Genomic DNA, 15,056 nt, shown 5'->3' with positions numbered 1-15,056 from the left:
TTCCCAAAATTTTTGACCTTAAAAACAGGTCTGTCAGCCCATGGTGGGCCGCTAGCCACACACGCACGCATCACACACCTCGGAGTTTTGGCCAGCTCCCCGCGTCTTGACTAGCGTTGTGCATATGGTGCGAACGACCTGAATTTTCCATTATTTTCCGAAATTATCGAACGTAAATATATTTACAATAATTAAAGGTACTTTTTTATTCACTCTTTGTTGCCATTTCGTGTATAACTTTCGTAGTGCAATGGAAATAGTTCAGGCTAAAAACTTCGCATATAATTGAATACCCCATTAAATCTGCATAAAAAAAAATGGCCAAAAAAAAAAATTTCGGACCGACCGACCCTTTTTTTGAAAGGCATGTAATCGGAAGCAGAACTATTTTTTTTTTGGCCTTATCTATGATCTCCGTAGTCCTGATCATCTGGTGCTTAACAGAAGCCATTCACCTATGTGGGTTATGAGTCCAGGGGTCACAACAACAATTGAGAGGCAAGCAATCTGAGCAAAGCTGTAAACCTATACCGGGGCATCACTCAGAGAAGATACAGATTCTTGCTACAAATCAATGAATAAACCACAAAGGGAAATTGACTTGATGTTATGAGTTTGCACAATGAAAATGACTGGTAGGGGATTTGAAACTGCAACAGAAGGGAAACTGATAAACTACAACAACTTTATCAAAATAAATAAACATGGAGCAACATTTACCCTAACTCCCTAGTGTCTGTTACTAAGTATTACTATACCTCATACATATTCATGATCGAGAGCCGAACGTTCACTGGTCAATTCACCATCACGTGCCAGATGTTATTCTTGCTGTTTACCAAACGCGTGCGCGAGGATTCACGCACATTGTAAATACGCATGCGTAGTAGACTGTCGCATGGGTTACCCGTGCGACAGTCTACTACGCATGCGCTTTACAGAGCAATCGAGGAACTGTCGCACGGGTGCAGTACGCACGCACGAACATCGCACAGGAGAGATGCATGGTTGCACGGTTCGCGTAAATGTTAATTTACAGAGCTCAATGATGCCGTACTGGAGAAAATGTATAGACCGTGTAAAGATGTCTCCTGTACAAAAGAAAGTTGTACACATTGCAAACAACTGTATTTACAACTGTAGTAACTGTATTATATTGCAAACGAACCGAACTAGTAATTGAAGTTGAATCTTTTGGTGAGCTGTACAAGTTTCCCCAAATTTTGTTTTAGGTGCATAATAATAAAACAAAATTCGGCAACTGAATATGTATGAGGTATAGTAAAACAAATATAACATGGTTTATTTCGGGTGGACAGTCGATATTAGCTCCCCTCGGTATTGGAAGTTGACAAACTAGTTCCCTCGGCTTCGCCTCGGGAACTAGTTTGTCAACTTCCAATACCTCGGGGAGCGAATATCGACTGTCCACCCTCAAACCATGTTATATTTGTATACTGGACCAAGTCCGCCAAAATCCATCACTGACCCTGCTTCATATAATGCTTCAGGACCAAATCCGCTGAAATCCACCACAAGACCACCACCACTATAGGTGGATTTTGATGGACTTGGTACTCATGGCTTGCCTACCATAATCCCCAATATGGGGAATGGATTTGGATGGATTTGGGAAGGTTAGGGTTAATAAAAATGAAACTGAATGGCTGTCGATCATAAGACCAGACTTACTCAGTGTCAAGAGTAGGATCTTTGGACAGCATAGTGTTGTGCTTTAACACAATCTCTCTTGACCTAATAAAAAAACAAAGAATATTGTCAACATATTGGAGCAAAACAGGTGTTAAGGACAAGGAAGAAGTGATAACATAAAATGGAAACATATGTGTACACCCATAAATATCGCAATTTAGTTCTTAGATATCGCAATTTAGTTCTTAGATCAATCTCCACTTCTTACCCCTTTCTGCTATTCAGGTCTTAAAATTCCGAGACTTTTCTTACTTGACAATGTGGTTGAGTAAATGCAGACAGTAGACATGGCGTATCTCCTCAGCATTCTTGTGTGTTCTCTCTGTGTGCAGCAAGTCCTGCACAAAAAATATTGGACTGAACTTCACAAAACTGACCGTATTTTTTTAAAAACTAATCACTTCAAATTTTTACGATTGGTCTGAGACAATCTAAACTGTGCCCAGATGCCCACAATGTGTCTTGAGGAAAATCCTGTAATATGTTAATGGGATTAAACACATTTCTCCATGCTATGAATAAGTACATGTACTGTATATGCACAGTACATTCACTGTTAATTTTGGTGATGAGATTTACATTTATTTTCAAATTAAGTTTTCGTTTGACTAAAATCTCTTCAGAAATTTAACCCGTTAGTCACTGAAGTGCCCCAAACCACCATGCCTATTATTCCCTGTACCCAAAACAGCCTGAGCATTCTATGGTTTAATTGATTCTTCAGGGAATAAGTACAATGTAATACAATGTAATACAATTGTAAATGGTTGACAATTTAATTGATGGTATTAAAAATGTGTATTTCTCAAAAGAAGACGTACTTGCTTTCAAATCACCCTCTCTGTATCAATAACAAGTTTGCTTTTATTAAACAAAAACAGAAATTGTTACTTCACATTTTGTTGCCAGGCTGAGGACTAGGTTTTTGGCCTACCTGGTATGAGTTCATGATTGTAAAGAGCTCTAGTTGAAGAGGAGTGAAGATATCATGAGATCCTGGCTGCATAAACTGCTTGTTGTTAGCTTCCCACTGGCCAGATATCCTCTTCTTGACCTGAGTGCAATTCAAAAGAGACTGTTTAAAGGCATGTAAGAACGGTAATAGCCCAGAAAAACCTTGCTCAAAGCAAAGATAGGATTGGTCCCAAACACCCTGTGATACTATCCTGCCAGAAATGCTTTCCATGAAAAGATACAGTCATTGAAGGTGGTTTTAAAAACATGTGCCATCAGGCAAAATTTTTTACGCGCATTTGCACAGAATCAAGTGCAAAAAATATACAAAAAGTTTGGATATGACAAGAAACGCAATAAATGGGGCCACTTATCTACCGTCACGTTAGCAGTTTTGCCAATGGTTGTAATTTTTTGTTAAATATCTGTAACCACCAAAGAAGAATTTCAACACAAAGATGATTTGAGTTGATTATTTATATTGCTTTTTGACATTATCCTCAAATATTCATCAAAAAGTGGACGGAAAACTTAGTCAACTTTTTCCATCCATATTTGATGGAAATTTGAGGGTGATTCTAAAAATTAAAAAATAAAGAAAGACATGATTCAACACATATTACATGTATTATAAGACTATGTGTAGCCCGTGCGGTACGCTGAAGTGCGCCCTCAAGCGGTTATGAGACACGCGTGTACTGTAACCATGGCAGGCGCCATGTTCGCACATGTTTTGGCGAAATTCCCGCAGTGAAATGCCAAGATTCTTGCTAAAAGTCAACTGTTAGTTTGACATTGATTGAAAATCCTACAGCTTGTGGCTCTCAGGTGAGAATAAGTGAAGGATAATGGGATGATTATAACATTTGGGGTGATTTTTGATGATAAGTTGCGTTGATAATTGGTGTTGAAATTAACGTTACAGAAACAAATGTGAATTGTATAAATCAGGAGCCAGTTTGAATGCATCTAGAAGAAATAATTGATCTTGTGACCAATATACCTTTCCGTAAGGCCAAAAAAAAAAAGTCTCCGGTTTCTGGTATGCGCGCGCGTCGCCGTAGCCATGCGCGTCGGCAAAATGAAAAAGGTTTTTTTTCAATGAAAGATGATGTCTCAAAACCGCCAAACTCACTGGTTTGACTGGAATCCTGCTGCTGCACAATTTCAACGTGTTTTTAGATGGGGTTATGATCGAGAATAAGCTTTATGTGGCCTCTCTGGACTCCCATATATTTGCACTAAATTTAGTCAGGCACCATTTGCAGTCATCAGCCGACATTTGAAGCAAAAAAGTCAGGTAAAAAAAAAAAAAAAAGCCGCGTCGCCGCACCACTTTTTGGACAAGCTCCATACCAGAAACTGGAGACTTTTTTTTTTTGGCCTAATGAAACCTCACATACTGGGATGATTCAAATTAAGTGACATGTTGAGTTGTGTTAAAAATTGAACAAGTTTAAAGTGTATTGATGCTAGAAGTTGGGTGGATTATTTGATCTACCGTCTGCTTTGACCCCCTAAATTGCTTTGTGTAGAGACACAAGCCTTTTGTTAAGGTACATATTTTGCTTTTCTTTTACTCTCAGCTGTACCCTGATATTTTGGGGATTAACTTGATCTGTATTTTGCTGCCGTTGGTAATCTTACACATGTTACATCTTCACAAGGAGGACAGGAATTACATGTATTCCATGTACATGTATTCTATCTACATCAGGTGAAACACCGTAACAGATTTACCGTGATATGTATTGGGATTAACTTGGAACTTTATTTTTGCTTTATTTTTTACTGGCCACGTGTGAGCTTACACATGTTACATCTTCACAAGGACAGGAATTACATGTATGCTGTCTGCATAAGGTGAACTACCGTAACAGGAGCATCCCTCACATCAGTCTATCTCCAAGCAGGAGGGATTTTCTGAAGGAACCGTTTACTGTGTAACGTATACAGTGACGTTGAACTTCCGTGGTTTCGCCGGAACTCCACGAAGTGAAGTGAACTGAACTGACTAGTCAATCAACATTTTTGGATTGGGACTTGATTGCCTTAGAGTGACATCAAGAGTCTCAAATATCCTTGTTTGAATATATTTAGGGCCCTAATATTGTATGTATACAGGTATTTTGTTTTTTTGTCAGAAAGATAAATGGTTGTTTATTTCATAAAGTGTCATTGTTGACCTAAACATTTACATGTAGGCCTACTTAAAAAAAATTCTTGATTATCATCATCAGCGCTGGTGTTATGGATTTTGATCTAGAGTTCCGTCCGAGTTTTCAAATTAAAGGTTTTCTAGTTCAGTATAATTTATAGACTAAGTAGTGGTTTGTTCATTTGTCTGACCCAAGGTGTGTTGACCCCAATGTGGTCCATGTGGCTTACATACATGTCCATTCACATTTCAAAAACTTTTTGGGTTGTTTCAGGTATTGTAAAATAAATTAGAACCATTGGAAAAACTGCTAACATGACTGATGCAAAGTGGTCCCCTTTATTGTGTTTCTTGTCATATGCCTTTTGTTTTCTCAAAATATATAGCAGCCACTGAGCTTCAAAAGGTTCTTTGTTATGCACCCTATTTAACATTTTGAGCAATTTAACTCTTTCAATGCCAAAGCTGTACATTATGAGGTATATTTGTTAGTTCGAAATCGCCAACCTCCTACATGTACTAGGTAATGTTCGTACTTAAAATTGCCAAACCTCGTTCATGTACGAGGTAGAGTAAGCATGTTATCACAAGGGGGCGCTCTCGCTCTTTCCAATAATATCATTTTCATTCAGGTACGACCTGTATCTATTTGTTTAATTCGAGTTCACTCGTATTTTCTGCAAAAAGTGCGGAATTCCCCTGAGTGCAGGACAGTGTTTCAGGGTATATCACTATGTATGTGACTACTATTGACTTTCCAATATACCAAGGATATACCAGAGAGCAACAACAACAAATTTAGTGAGTAAAACTTATTTACCTGATTTTTTTACAAATTTTGAACAATTATTCATAAATACCTCAGACAGTTTAGCCATTCCTATTGGTCGAGAGCCCGTCACGTGGCCGGTATTAAACGGATGATAAAGACATGGCTAGCTGGTCTTAAACACTTTTCCAGTGTCACAATAAAATGTGGACTCCTAAAAATCCAGTGCCTCTTATCGTTTCATTGGTTGAACGTTCACAATCCTCACGTAGGCATGCGCAACACTACCAGGGAGTTAGAATTTTATAGTTCTAAATTCAAAACGCAACGCGCCAGGTGCGTTCTGCGCGACATCGCATAGAACATGATACGCGCGCGTCAATCTCCATAAAAGGGTTGTTTTCATCTTACTCGCCAGCTGAACACTCCATTATTTTGCAGGAGGGATGATTCAAAAAGCATAAAGTGAATTTGTTGAACAAAATCGGGATGTTTTGAACGTATTATATGATTTTTTTTTACCGAAAAGGTATTTATGAATGGGAATAAATATGTACTCCGTCGGTATTTATCACTCTGTTTAATACCACTTAGAGTCTGGGTGCTGATAATTACCCTCGCCTCCGGCTCGGGTAATTATCAGCACCCAGACTCTAAGTGGTATTAAACAGAGTGATAAAAACCTCCGGAGCACACATTTATTCCCTTAACAAAAACGCTCGAAGTTGGGCACTTTAGGGTTAAACTTTTCAAATTTCGCGGGCACTGAAAGAGTTAAACAAATGGCTAAAATTCAATAAAATTCAGTATTCAAAGATTTCAGTCACTGCATGAATGTGACCATATAACTGACCAACAAATGGACTTTCACAACTTATCATAAAGACAAACTCCAGATGGAAACGACATGGCATGAATAAGGATAAGCAACTTACATTAAGGTCTTTGAAGGTAACATTATCAGGGATTTTCAGGTTGCCTGGCTTTTTAGCCGACATGGAGGAAAAGACAACTCTACCCAAGGCATTCCACTGAAATGAATATAAATAAACAGAAAGAAAAAAGCAATTTACATGTAGTCAACACCAAATAGCCAAAAACACAGAAATGACATAGATTTTGTTCACAAGAACATTTTCTGAAAGTGAGTACTCTGTCGGCCTATTGATTTACATGACTGAAAACTAGGAAACATTTCAAATTTTTAAGGACCTTAGATTGATTTTGTTGCTTCAGTTTTTGTCCATAGAAACACTAAAGACACTGATAGAAAAAAAGGGTGTTTTCAATTTGTTTTAAGATTCCTCCTATGTATTTTGATATTATTCACAATTATGCATTTTGAGATAACTGTTCACAAAGCAATCAATGCAAACTTTACCTTTGCCTGTAGTTTGTGTGTTACTTCACCCTTAGCCAACTGACTGGCAGTCACTTCACCAATGTCATGTGTCATCCTCCTGTAGAAGGGATCTATCCAAAATGGACATACATGTAGGTATTGTAATTTCAGTGTTAATATTGTCTACTGAAGTACGGCAAACTGGCCCATAAAACTGTACTACTTTTGGGTCCTCAATGGCTGATCAAAGGGAGTGCTATGTGACAATGCCGCCTACATTTGTATCATTCAAGAGAGAGTATTGCATGCTTTCACTTCTTAACCCTAACCCCCTAGACCCTTTTGGCTAGGAACCATCCTCAAAACCTGCAAAATCCTCCAATTGCCACTATGTAAAAATTGGATTCAGCCTCATATCCTTGAATTTGTTCAGTAGAGGAGTGACCATTGCCTCAATCCTTCAAAGTCCTCCAACTATCACTGTTAATGGGTTGAGGCAGTACCGATGACATTCAGAAGCAGTGCGGGCGAAATCGAGCGTAATGCAGGGCTCAATTATGCATGACCGAACATTAACAATGCTGGGTACAGCCTACGAACTCGACACAATGGGTCCGCCAAAATCAACCGACACCTTTTTGCCATTCAACCTCAATCCTCCAAAATCTTCCAAAACCACCTGGAGGATGTTGGAGGATTGAGGAGGGTTAGGGTGCAAGGGTTCCAAGGGTTCCCGATGAGTTAAATTAAAAAATTCCTCCGGAATATTGTAATATGTTGGTCATTATAATGGAAAAATCTCATTCATAAGACGGAATTTTTTGCATCGGGGCGATGTAAATCAAATTAGGTTTTTGCCCTTCACCGACGTATAAACACTGTATACTCAGTGTGTTACCTCCCGAGTGAAAGTTGGAAAAAATCACTCGGGTGGGACTCGAACCCTCGCCTCCTGCTTTCTAGTGCAGATGTCTTACCACTCGACCACCGAGCTAGCGGGATCGGTTGGCTGGTTCGAATCTGATGTACATAGCAGCGGGTACCGCGTTACATCTTACTATTCATAAGATGGAATTTTGCGTCGGGGTGATGTAAATCAAATTAGGTTTTGCCCTTCACCGACATATAAACATCTCACTAGATTTTTGAAAGATCTGTCCATCTCAAGTCAAATCATAAGTAAGGTCACAAGTAACAGGAGAAGAAGACTGATAAAGGAGTGCCTTGTCATAATTCATTTCAATAGCTTGTGACTTTACTGGAGACTGAAGAACTTGTAACTGACTGGTGAGTGGCGACATTGACTTGTGATTGATTTGTGAGTGTTTGTGAGTGTTTAACCCACAACTTGCCAGTCTGTGGGACCTTGCTGCATTGAGCCATCAACATCAGTGCATAAACCAATTCTGAGACAATGAGAGCTAGTCCCTGCTGCAGTTGCTGACCACAGACTCTGAGGCAATTTGGCCTTGAGACTTCTGACCTGATGAATCTTGCTACACTGAGCAGGCTTGTCGTTTTGACAAGTGTCGCATGTTGTTGCATTGGGCAGAGTTTCTAGTCAAAAAAGCCTCGAGGGTTTAGGGTTAATCCTGATGTGAGACTGATTCAATCATACCTCTCAACTGACTCTTTGTTTCATCATCATCTTCTGTGGCTTCATCATTAATGTCATCATCTTCATCATCATTAATGTCATCATCTTCATCATCATCAATGTCCTCTTCAGTATCTTCATCTTGCTGTATCTCTTCACCTGCATTCTCTGTGAATTGACCAGATTCTGTCTCATCTGAGGGGGTATTGTTTTATCAAAAGCATGTCACAAAATACAACACTCATACAGTATAACAACACCAATTTGAGGGATAAGTGAAGGTCATGATGTAAATCATAGATTTCAGATATAACAGGGACAGGAAAAAGTTGACTTGACCCCAAATTTATAGAATGACCCATATATGTAGAAAAGTAAGACTAGCCATGTTAATATATACAATTTGATTCAACGTTGCAAATATATCCAATTTGTTTATATTTTTCTTGTTCAATGTCATTGTTTAAACATGGCAGGAAGGGAACCAGCGCACTGTATGCACTCGTATGGACACACTGTTCCCCGACTGGTAGTTCATTGGATCAACAAAGGCATCAAAGACAGACAGAGCTATACGTGACCCACTGCAGAGCACTGTGGGAATTCCCTTGTATCTCGTTGAGTGATTGGTGTCACAGTCAACCTCAGTCAGATATAGAGCATGCGGTATCCTTTAAATCTACGCTAAATGAAAACTCTGCATATGTTACTTTGTAGAACATTTTTGTTTCAAAGCATTGTTTTTAGTATTTATTAATCAGTGTTAGTTGAAATATGGATGTTGGGCAGTCTTTCCAGTGCGAATAACAATTGATATAACTATTTGACCTTAGACCATGACAGTCTCAACTTCACAACAGCCCCCTCCCCCGCTTTTCAATTTCCCAAGCCAAGACACGCCTTGCACTTTTGAAATCACAGATCAGACACTGAACTTACCTTCATCTTCATGGCCATCCTCAGCTCCTTCAGTCCACTCCTCTACTCCCTCATCATCTTCATCATCATCTTCTCCACTTTCTTCATCCTCCTCCTCATCATCTTCATCATATATAACATAAAACATACACAATGATAATGGGGAAGCATCTAGAATTTGGACAAATGAAGTCTTCAAGGGAGGAACAAGAGTCAGATTTTTCAGTCGCAGTAGGATAGTATCAAATTGCATTACAAATTAAAAATGTTGGGCTGATACCCAGCAAGCATTCATCATCAAAAAGAACCGAAGAGATTTTATGGTAGACCTGAGAAAAGAATGTGTTGAATATTAAAGTACCTGAGTACTGTCCCTCTTTGGTTGTACCTAATGTCGTCAGAAGCTGCTCATATGCTGACGGCTCCTGCTCAACGCTACTGTCTGAACTATAATCCTCCTGGTATAACAAGATAAAAAAGGTATTCAGAGCTCAATCTCTCTCAGTCTCACAGGGAAAGATATCTTTCTTTTGAGACAGGTGTTCATACCATCTCAGGTTTCAGGGTATGAACTCCTGTTCAACACAAAATAAAACAATACACCATTTCCTTTGAGATTTTTGGCTCAAACTTTTCCCAACCCACACAAAACGATTTATGGCTGTCTTACATGTACATGTATAAGGTGTTTTCCATCAACCATTAATGTAGCCTAGGGCAGGTGCTATTCCCCTACAAAATGGATGATAGTTTCTATAACTAGGAAAGGCAAAGTGCTACGGGTAGGTCTTAATGTAGGCCAGACTCAGTCTTGAAAGAGAGAGTACCTTGTCAAAGCATAGCTGTATCGAGTTACACAATGAAGTAGTCTTGAAAAGACGGTATGATACCAAATCCCAAGATTGAAATGTTGCAAACTTGATAACACCCTACAACTGCTGTATACAATCTACTGCGTCACAGTCAATCCGTGTAGCCACTCTGGGGAAACACTGTTACAAATTTATGCCCTTGGAGAATTTTTAAAGGGAAAATAGAACCCTCTTTTTGCCCTGTCCAACTCACTCCCGTCGCCGAGTAGCCAGTATGGGGGGAACACATTGGACTTTTTTTCTTCCTTCCAATTCAGTTTACTCCGGCAACAGAATTATCACATGGGGCTTAATACAAACCAAGTGAACGGATACAGTTAGCATGACGGATAGGTCATCAGTTTGTGTGGTCTTATGACGTCATACACAACTCACTAGGGACCACTAGAAATGGTACGTCTATGGGAGACGTATGCGGCTCGGAACAGTCACCTATTGAATCACCATTTTGCCTTATTTCTTCAGTCACTCTCCCGGCAATGCACAATTTACATCAAAATATGGCAATGTATTGTGTAAGTCTGGTGAAATGATGACCCAAAACAGTGATTTAATAGGTCACTTTTTCCGAGCTGGCTGCATACATATCCCGTACGCGTACAATTTAGAATGGTCCCTACTATCCGCTACGCATGTACACAGTACGAATATATCACGCTCTAGCAGTGTGAAGCGCTAAGTAAATTGTCGATTTTCACCCTGTTTTCTGATAATGATAAGTTATTTTGTCATTTGGCTGTGTTTGATAGCAGACTCAGTCACAGTTACGAGGCTACCATTTTGGATTACTGCTCGGTTCCAACAACTAAGCGTATGTGTAAGTGTACATGTACACTTTGCAAAAACAACAAAATGGTCATAACAGTTACGGAGAGATAAATGTACGTGTACACGTATCCATTCAGTTGCGAAAGCTCTCTAATATTTTTTATAGAAAACATATATAGTAGGAGACAGAAGTTGATATACCTCTGGAATGTTGTTTGCAGTCAAATTGGCGGCCCCAGACTGTAATCCTCGGTGTGTTCTACAGTTGATATAAAAAGAGAGAATCACAAACAACCAGTACAATACATGAGTAGTTTATCATCCTGATCAAAGAATCTAATGGCAGAAATATTTTAACCACATGAAGAAAGTAACTGGTGATGTTGAAAACTTCCAGGGATGGCATGTCAAAAGAGCAAGGTTTTGACTATTGAGGGAAATATGGCATAAAAAGAAGGTGACACTGACAAAACGCAACACAAAAATGCTGCACAAAACCATGTTGTTTTGTATGGCAACAAATCCCTTAAGCCTTAAGGTTGAAGAAATCATATTGGAGCAATAAAAAATACAAACTGAAAAAGGACACAATTACCAGTAAGTCAAGGATGAAGAGGTAGTTCAGTGCAGTGGCTTGGCGCTAACGGGAGTGCAGGTAATTCGTCTATATCAACACTGGAATTAAAATTTCATAGCGTGCAGCCGACCCAACAAATGATAGTGCTAGAAGGCACCCGGGTGCCTTTTAGTTTCTAGAAGTATGCAAGACCATGACCAAATTTTAAAAACGGCAATTTGTAGAGTCCTACAAGCCGATTTTGTATTAGAAAAACAAAGCAGCTACATGTATTGACCAATCCACAGCTTTGGCAACATTTTTACTTTAAATGACACCACAACTTGTAGTTACTCTGACTCAGTTGGGCACAATTGCAGAATACCCCACCACTCGATCTATCCACCTCGTAGCCGGCTACGGAGTCACAGTTGATTGCCCTCAATAAACCTTCTCAGCGCTACATGTATGTGCTATGTGTCATGCTCCACTGCACTCCCACTCCGTATCCGCGTAGCCGGCAACAGGGTAGTTGGTTTGGACTTAGAATTTTTTCAGCAACTCCCATTACTTTTGTGTTGCTTCGTTCTCAAGCATACATGGCATATAAGGACTCCCACTTCGTATCCGCGTAGCTGGCAACAGGGTAGTTGGTTTGGACTTAGAATTTTTTCAGCAACTCCCATTACTTTTGTGTTGCTTCGTTCTCAAGGAGACCCCCACTCAGTATCCGAGTAGCTGGCAATGGACTTGATTGTTTCTTTTCCAGTGATTCCAACCTCGTAGCCAGAGAATTTAGGGGTGTATTTCCGAGTGGCGGGGTATTCTGCAATTACTCCCTAAGTTATCTCCAACTTTGTGGTCGACTTGTACAATGGACAACTAGGCAAACAATCAAGTTGTCATCAACCCTATAGTCAGACCCAAGGTTTGTGATTACTTACAAGTGGTCGGATTCTCCCCACGGTAAAAAATACCCCCTCTTACCCCTATAGAGCGGGAGCCGGGGGGGGGGGGGAGGGGGGGGGGGGGGTCAACCTAGCTGGAAAGTTAACCAATTTTCATGTATGCAGCAATGTTCCACATGCATACCAATGTAAGGAAATGACGTCTGCCGGGCACACTGTGGTGGGTATTGTCAGGAGGGCCATGAGAAAGGGGCCACAAAATTGAGCTAGATCAGCTGGTGAGTTAACCCTATGAAACATACTGGAAAATGTTGGGCCTAGTCCCAGGTATCATAAATGGCCACTGCCAGACATTTTCAGTGGTGGAAGGTGCCCGCCAGACATGAAAAACCTGTATAGGAGGGGGCGTGGCCATAACCCCCTCCCATTCCTTTTCGCCGATAGAGTAGCAACGCATCGATATAGAAAAATGTAAAGTGCCCTGACTAGAGTATGCTTCTAAAGCAAAAACACCCTACACACTAAGCCTAAATGTGAAAATCAAAATTTGACAAAGTGCGACACGTTTTTGTACATGTGGATGTGTGGCCTATGTTTACGGAGGTAGTCCAGTAAATTGGCCACATTTATGGGGCTACCGAGAGGGAAGTCAAGTTATTTCAAAATGAGGCTAAAGACTAGACCTGTACATGTCCATCCATGGTCCAACTGTTTGACAAGACTGACTTCTTCATTCATTGTCATTAGTCAGGTGCCTGACTATGGAGAAATGTGTAGAAATAGTAACCTAGTACAGTCAATAGTCCGAGTAACTTGGACCCAACTTATCGCCTTTTTTAACAAATGTTAAAAAAGGCGATAAGTTGGGTCCAAGTTACTCGGACTAGTACAGTCAATTGACCGGTTCCGCAATTTGACCGGTTCCGCAATTTCGGAAAACTAGCTCTAGTTTTCAGGAAGACGAAAACGCCAAGGACTTAAACTTTGGTACCGATGGAAAGGTTATTCAATCTACTTTTCAAAAATGGTTTTAGTTTTAGGATACTCACTTGCATTTAAAAATAAATCCCCTACGACCGTCACTTGCCGTTAAGGAACTGCCGAAATGGAACGCGCACGCGTGATTTCATGTTTGTCGGCCTGCTACACGATTGTTCAGGGGAATTAAATCATGGCCATAGATGCAACTTGTTCGGAAATTATTCATTATTCCACCATACAAATATAAGATTTGAAGTCTTTGATTTTTTTTTTCTATACCCACCAGAGTAACTGCTGGTCGTTTGGCCGGTTCCGCAAACGCATTCATACTGCCTATACAATACACTGGCCATGGTGTGACTGTATTAACCAGTGCTGCTATTGATGACAAGTATTGTTGATGGCAGCCCCCTAGCGCGGCGCACATTATTTATTTTGGCATGAATCTTCTTCTTTTTTTTTACAACTTACAAGTTACAAAGAAATTGAGAATTTCTATTAATCCTTGTTTAAAAATGTCGAATTTGATGATCATTTCTGGGTGTTCAGTGCAAAATTGAAAACGAAATTGAAACAAGATGATTTTGTTTCTGTCCAGCTTCCGGACAGCACTGTAGGTTTTGGATAAAAAAAAATGTGGACTTCAAAATTTAAAATACAAAAATCTTTCTATAGTCAGCAAAATTCCCACTAAACGTTTTTCCTTTGCTCTAAAAAAATTCACCGCATACTTGGTGTTGAAGCGGTTGTGCCTCAGGGGTTTGGATTCATTTTAGAGTTACAACTCTCCACATCCAGGGTGCATGAGTCAGCCCAGGCTAGGAGGTGAGGTTTGTGGGGAACAATTAAAAATAGTGCATAATAATATGAAAAATAAAACGCAGGTGTGTTTCTAACCCAAAGGACATTTCCAGTAATTTAGTAAATTTAAAATTATCCTTTTTCGGTGGGTCCTAACCTTACTCTTTACCCTTTAAAACAAAAAGAAAAATAGGTCAACTAATATTTCATAATGAAGACCAGTCTCTCGTCAGTACAGAGACACAAATTTTGATTGTTTTCTTGGAGCACAAAATTTGTCAAATACTCTAAACCATTTCTCATTATTGTCTCAACTTGGTCATAAACTAAATGATTTATATAAAATTTCTGTTTCATACAGACAATGCCAAAGACAAAGAAGAAGATTACGCCAGCCTCCTGATTGATAGGCCATAAGAGGCCATCAGCACATCTTTTTCAGTTTTACCTGTGAAGGTCAAGAAGAAGTTGAATATTATAGTGAAAGTACATGTAGCTGTGTGTCTTCATCACCATTCCTTTGAATTAATTTATTTATGTGACAAGTTCTTTTTTTTTGTATAGTGCTAGCTTCTGGACTCTGGAGTGCTTAAATTATTTGTGTATAACAATTAAACAGACATGCAGGTGCCATAAAGGCAATAAATTTAAAGGCGTTACATACATTTGTTATTAACCAGTACATGTAAAAGAGAAGTGAGGTGTTATAAAAACTATGC

The 15,056-nt window shown here is 39.5% G+C and overlaps 1 protein-coding gene across 1 annotated transcript in view; it reads right to left on the bottom strand.

Annotated features, from left to right (window-relative positions):
* Window positions 1-15,056, bottom strand: part of LOC119743011 (digestive organ expansion factor homolog) — a 29,697-nt gene that overhangs the window by 11,196 nt on the left and 3,445 nt on the right. Inside the window, exons 2-10 of the mRNA XM_038219322.1 lie at window positions 11,293-11,350; window positions 9,813-9,909; window positions 9,473-9,574; window positions 8,555-8,728; window positions 6,976-7,067; window positions 6,530-6,625; window positions 2,648-2,767; window positions 1,966-2,051; window positions 1,693-1,755 (exon numbers count right to left, since the gene is read on the bottom strand). Coding sequence (XP_038075250.1) covers window positions 1,693-1,755; window positions 1,966-2,051; window positions 2,648-2,767; window positions 6,530-6,625; window positions 6,976-7,067; window positions 8,555-8,728; window positions 9,473-9,574; window positions 9,813-9,909; window positions 11,293-11,350 — 888 coding nt within the window. The remainder of the gene's footprint in view (window positions 1-1,692; window positions 1,756-1,965; window positions 2,052-2,647; window positions 2,768-6,529; window positions 6,626-6,975; window positions 7,068-8,554; window positions 8,729-9,472; window positions 9,575-9,812; window positions 9,910-11,292; window positions 11,351-15,056) is intronic.

The sequence above is a fragment of the Patiria miniata genome, unplaced genomic scaffold (assembly GCF_015706575.1).
Source record: "Patiria miniata isolate m_02_andy unplaced genomic scaffold, ASM1570657v1 HiC_scaffold_11, whole genome shotgun sequence".
NCBI lineage: Eukaryota > Metazoa > Echinodermata > Asteroidea > Valvatida > Asterinidae > Patiria > Patiria miniata.
The sequence above is the reverse complement of the archived record's forward strand: the minus strand, read 5'-3'. Positions and strand labels throughout refer to the sequence as shown.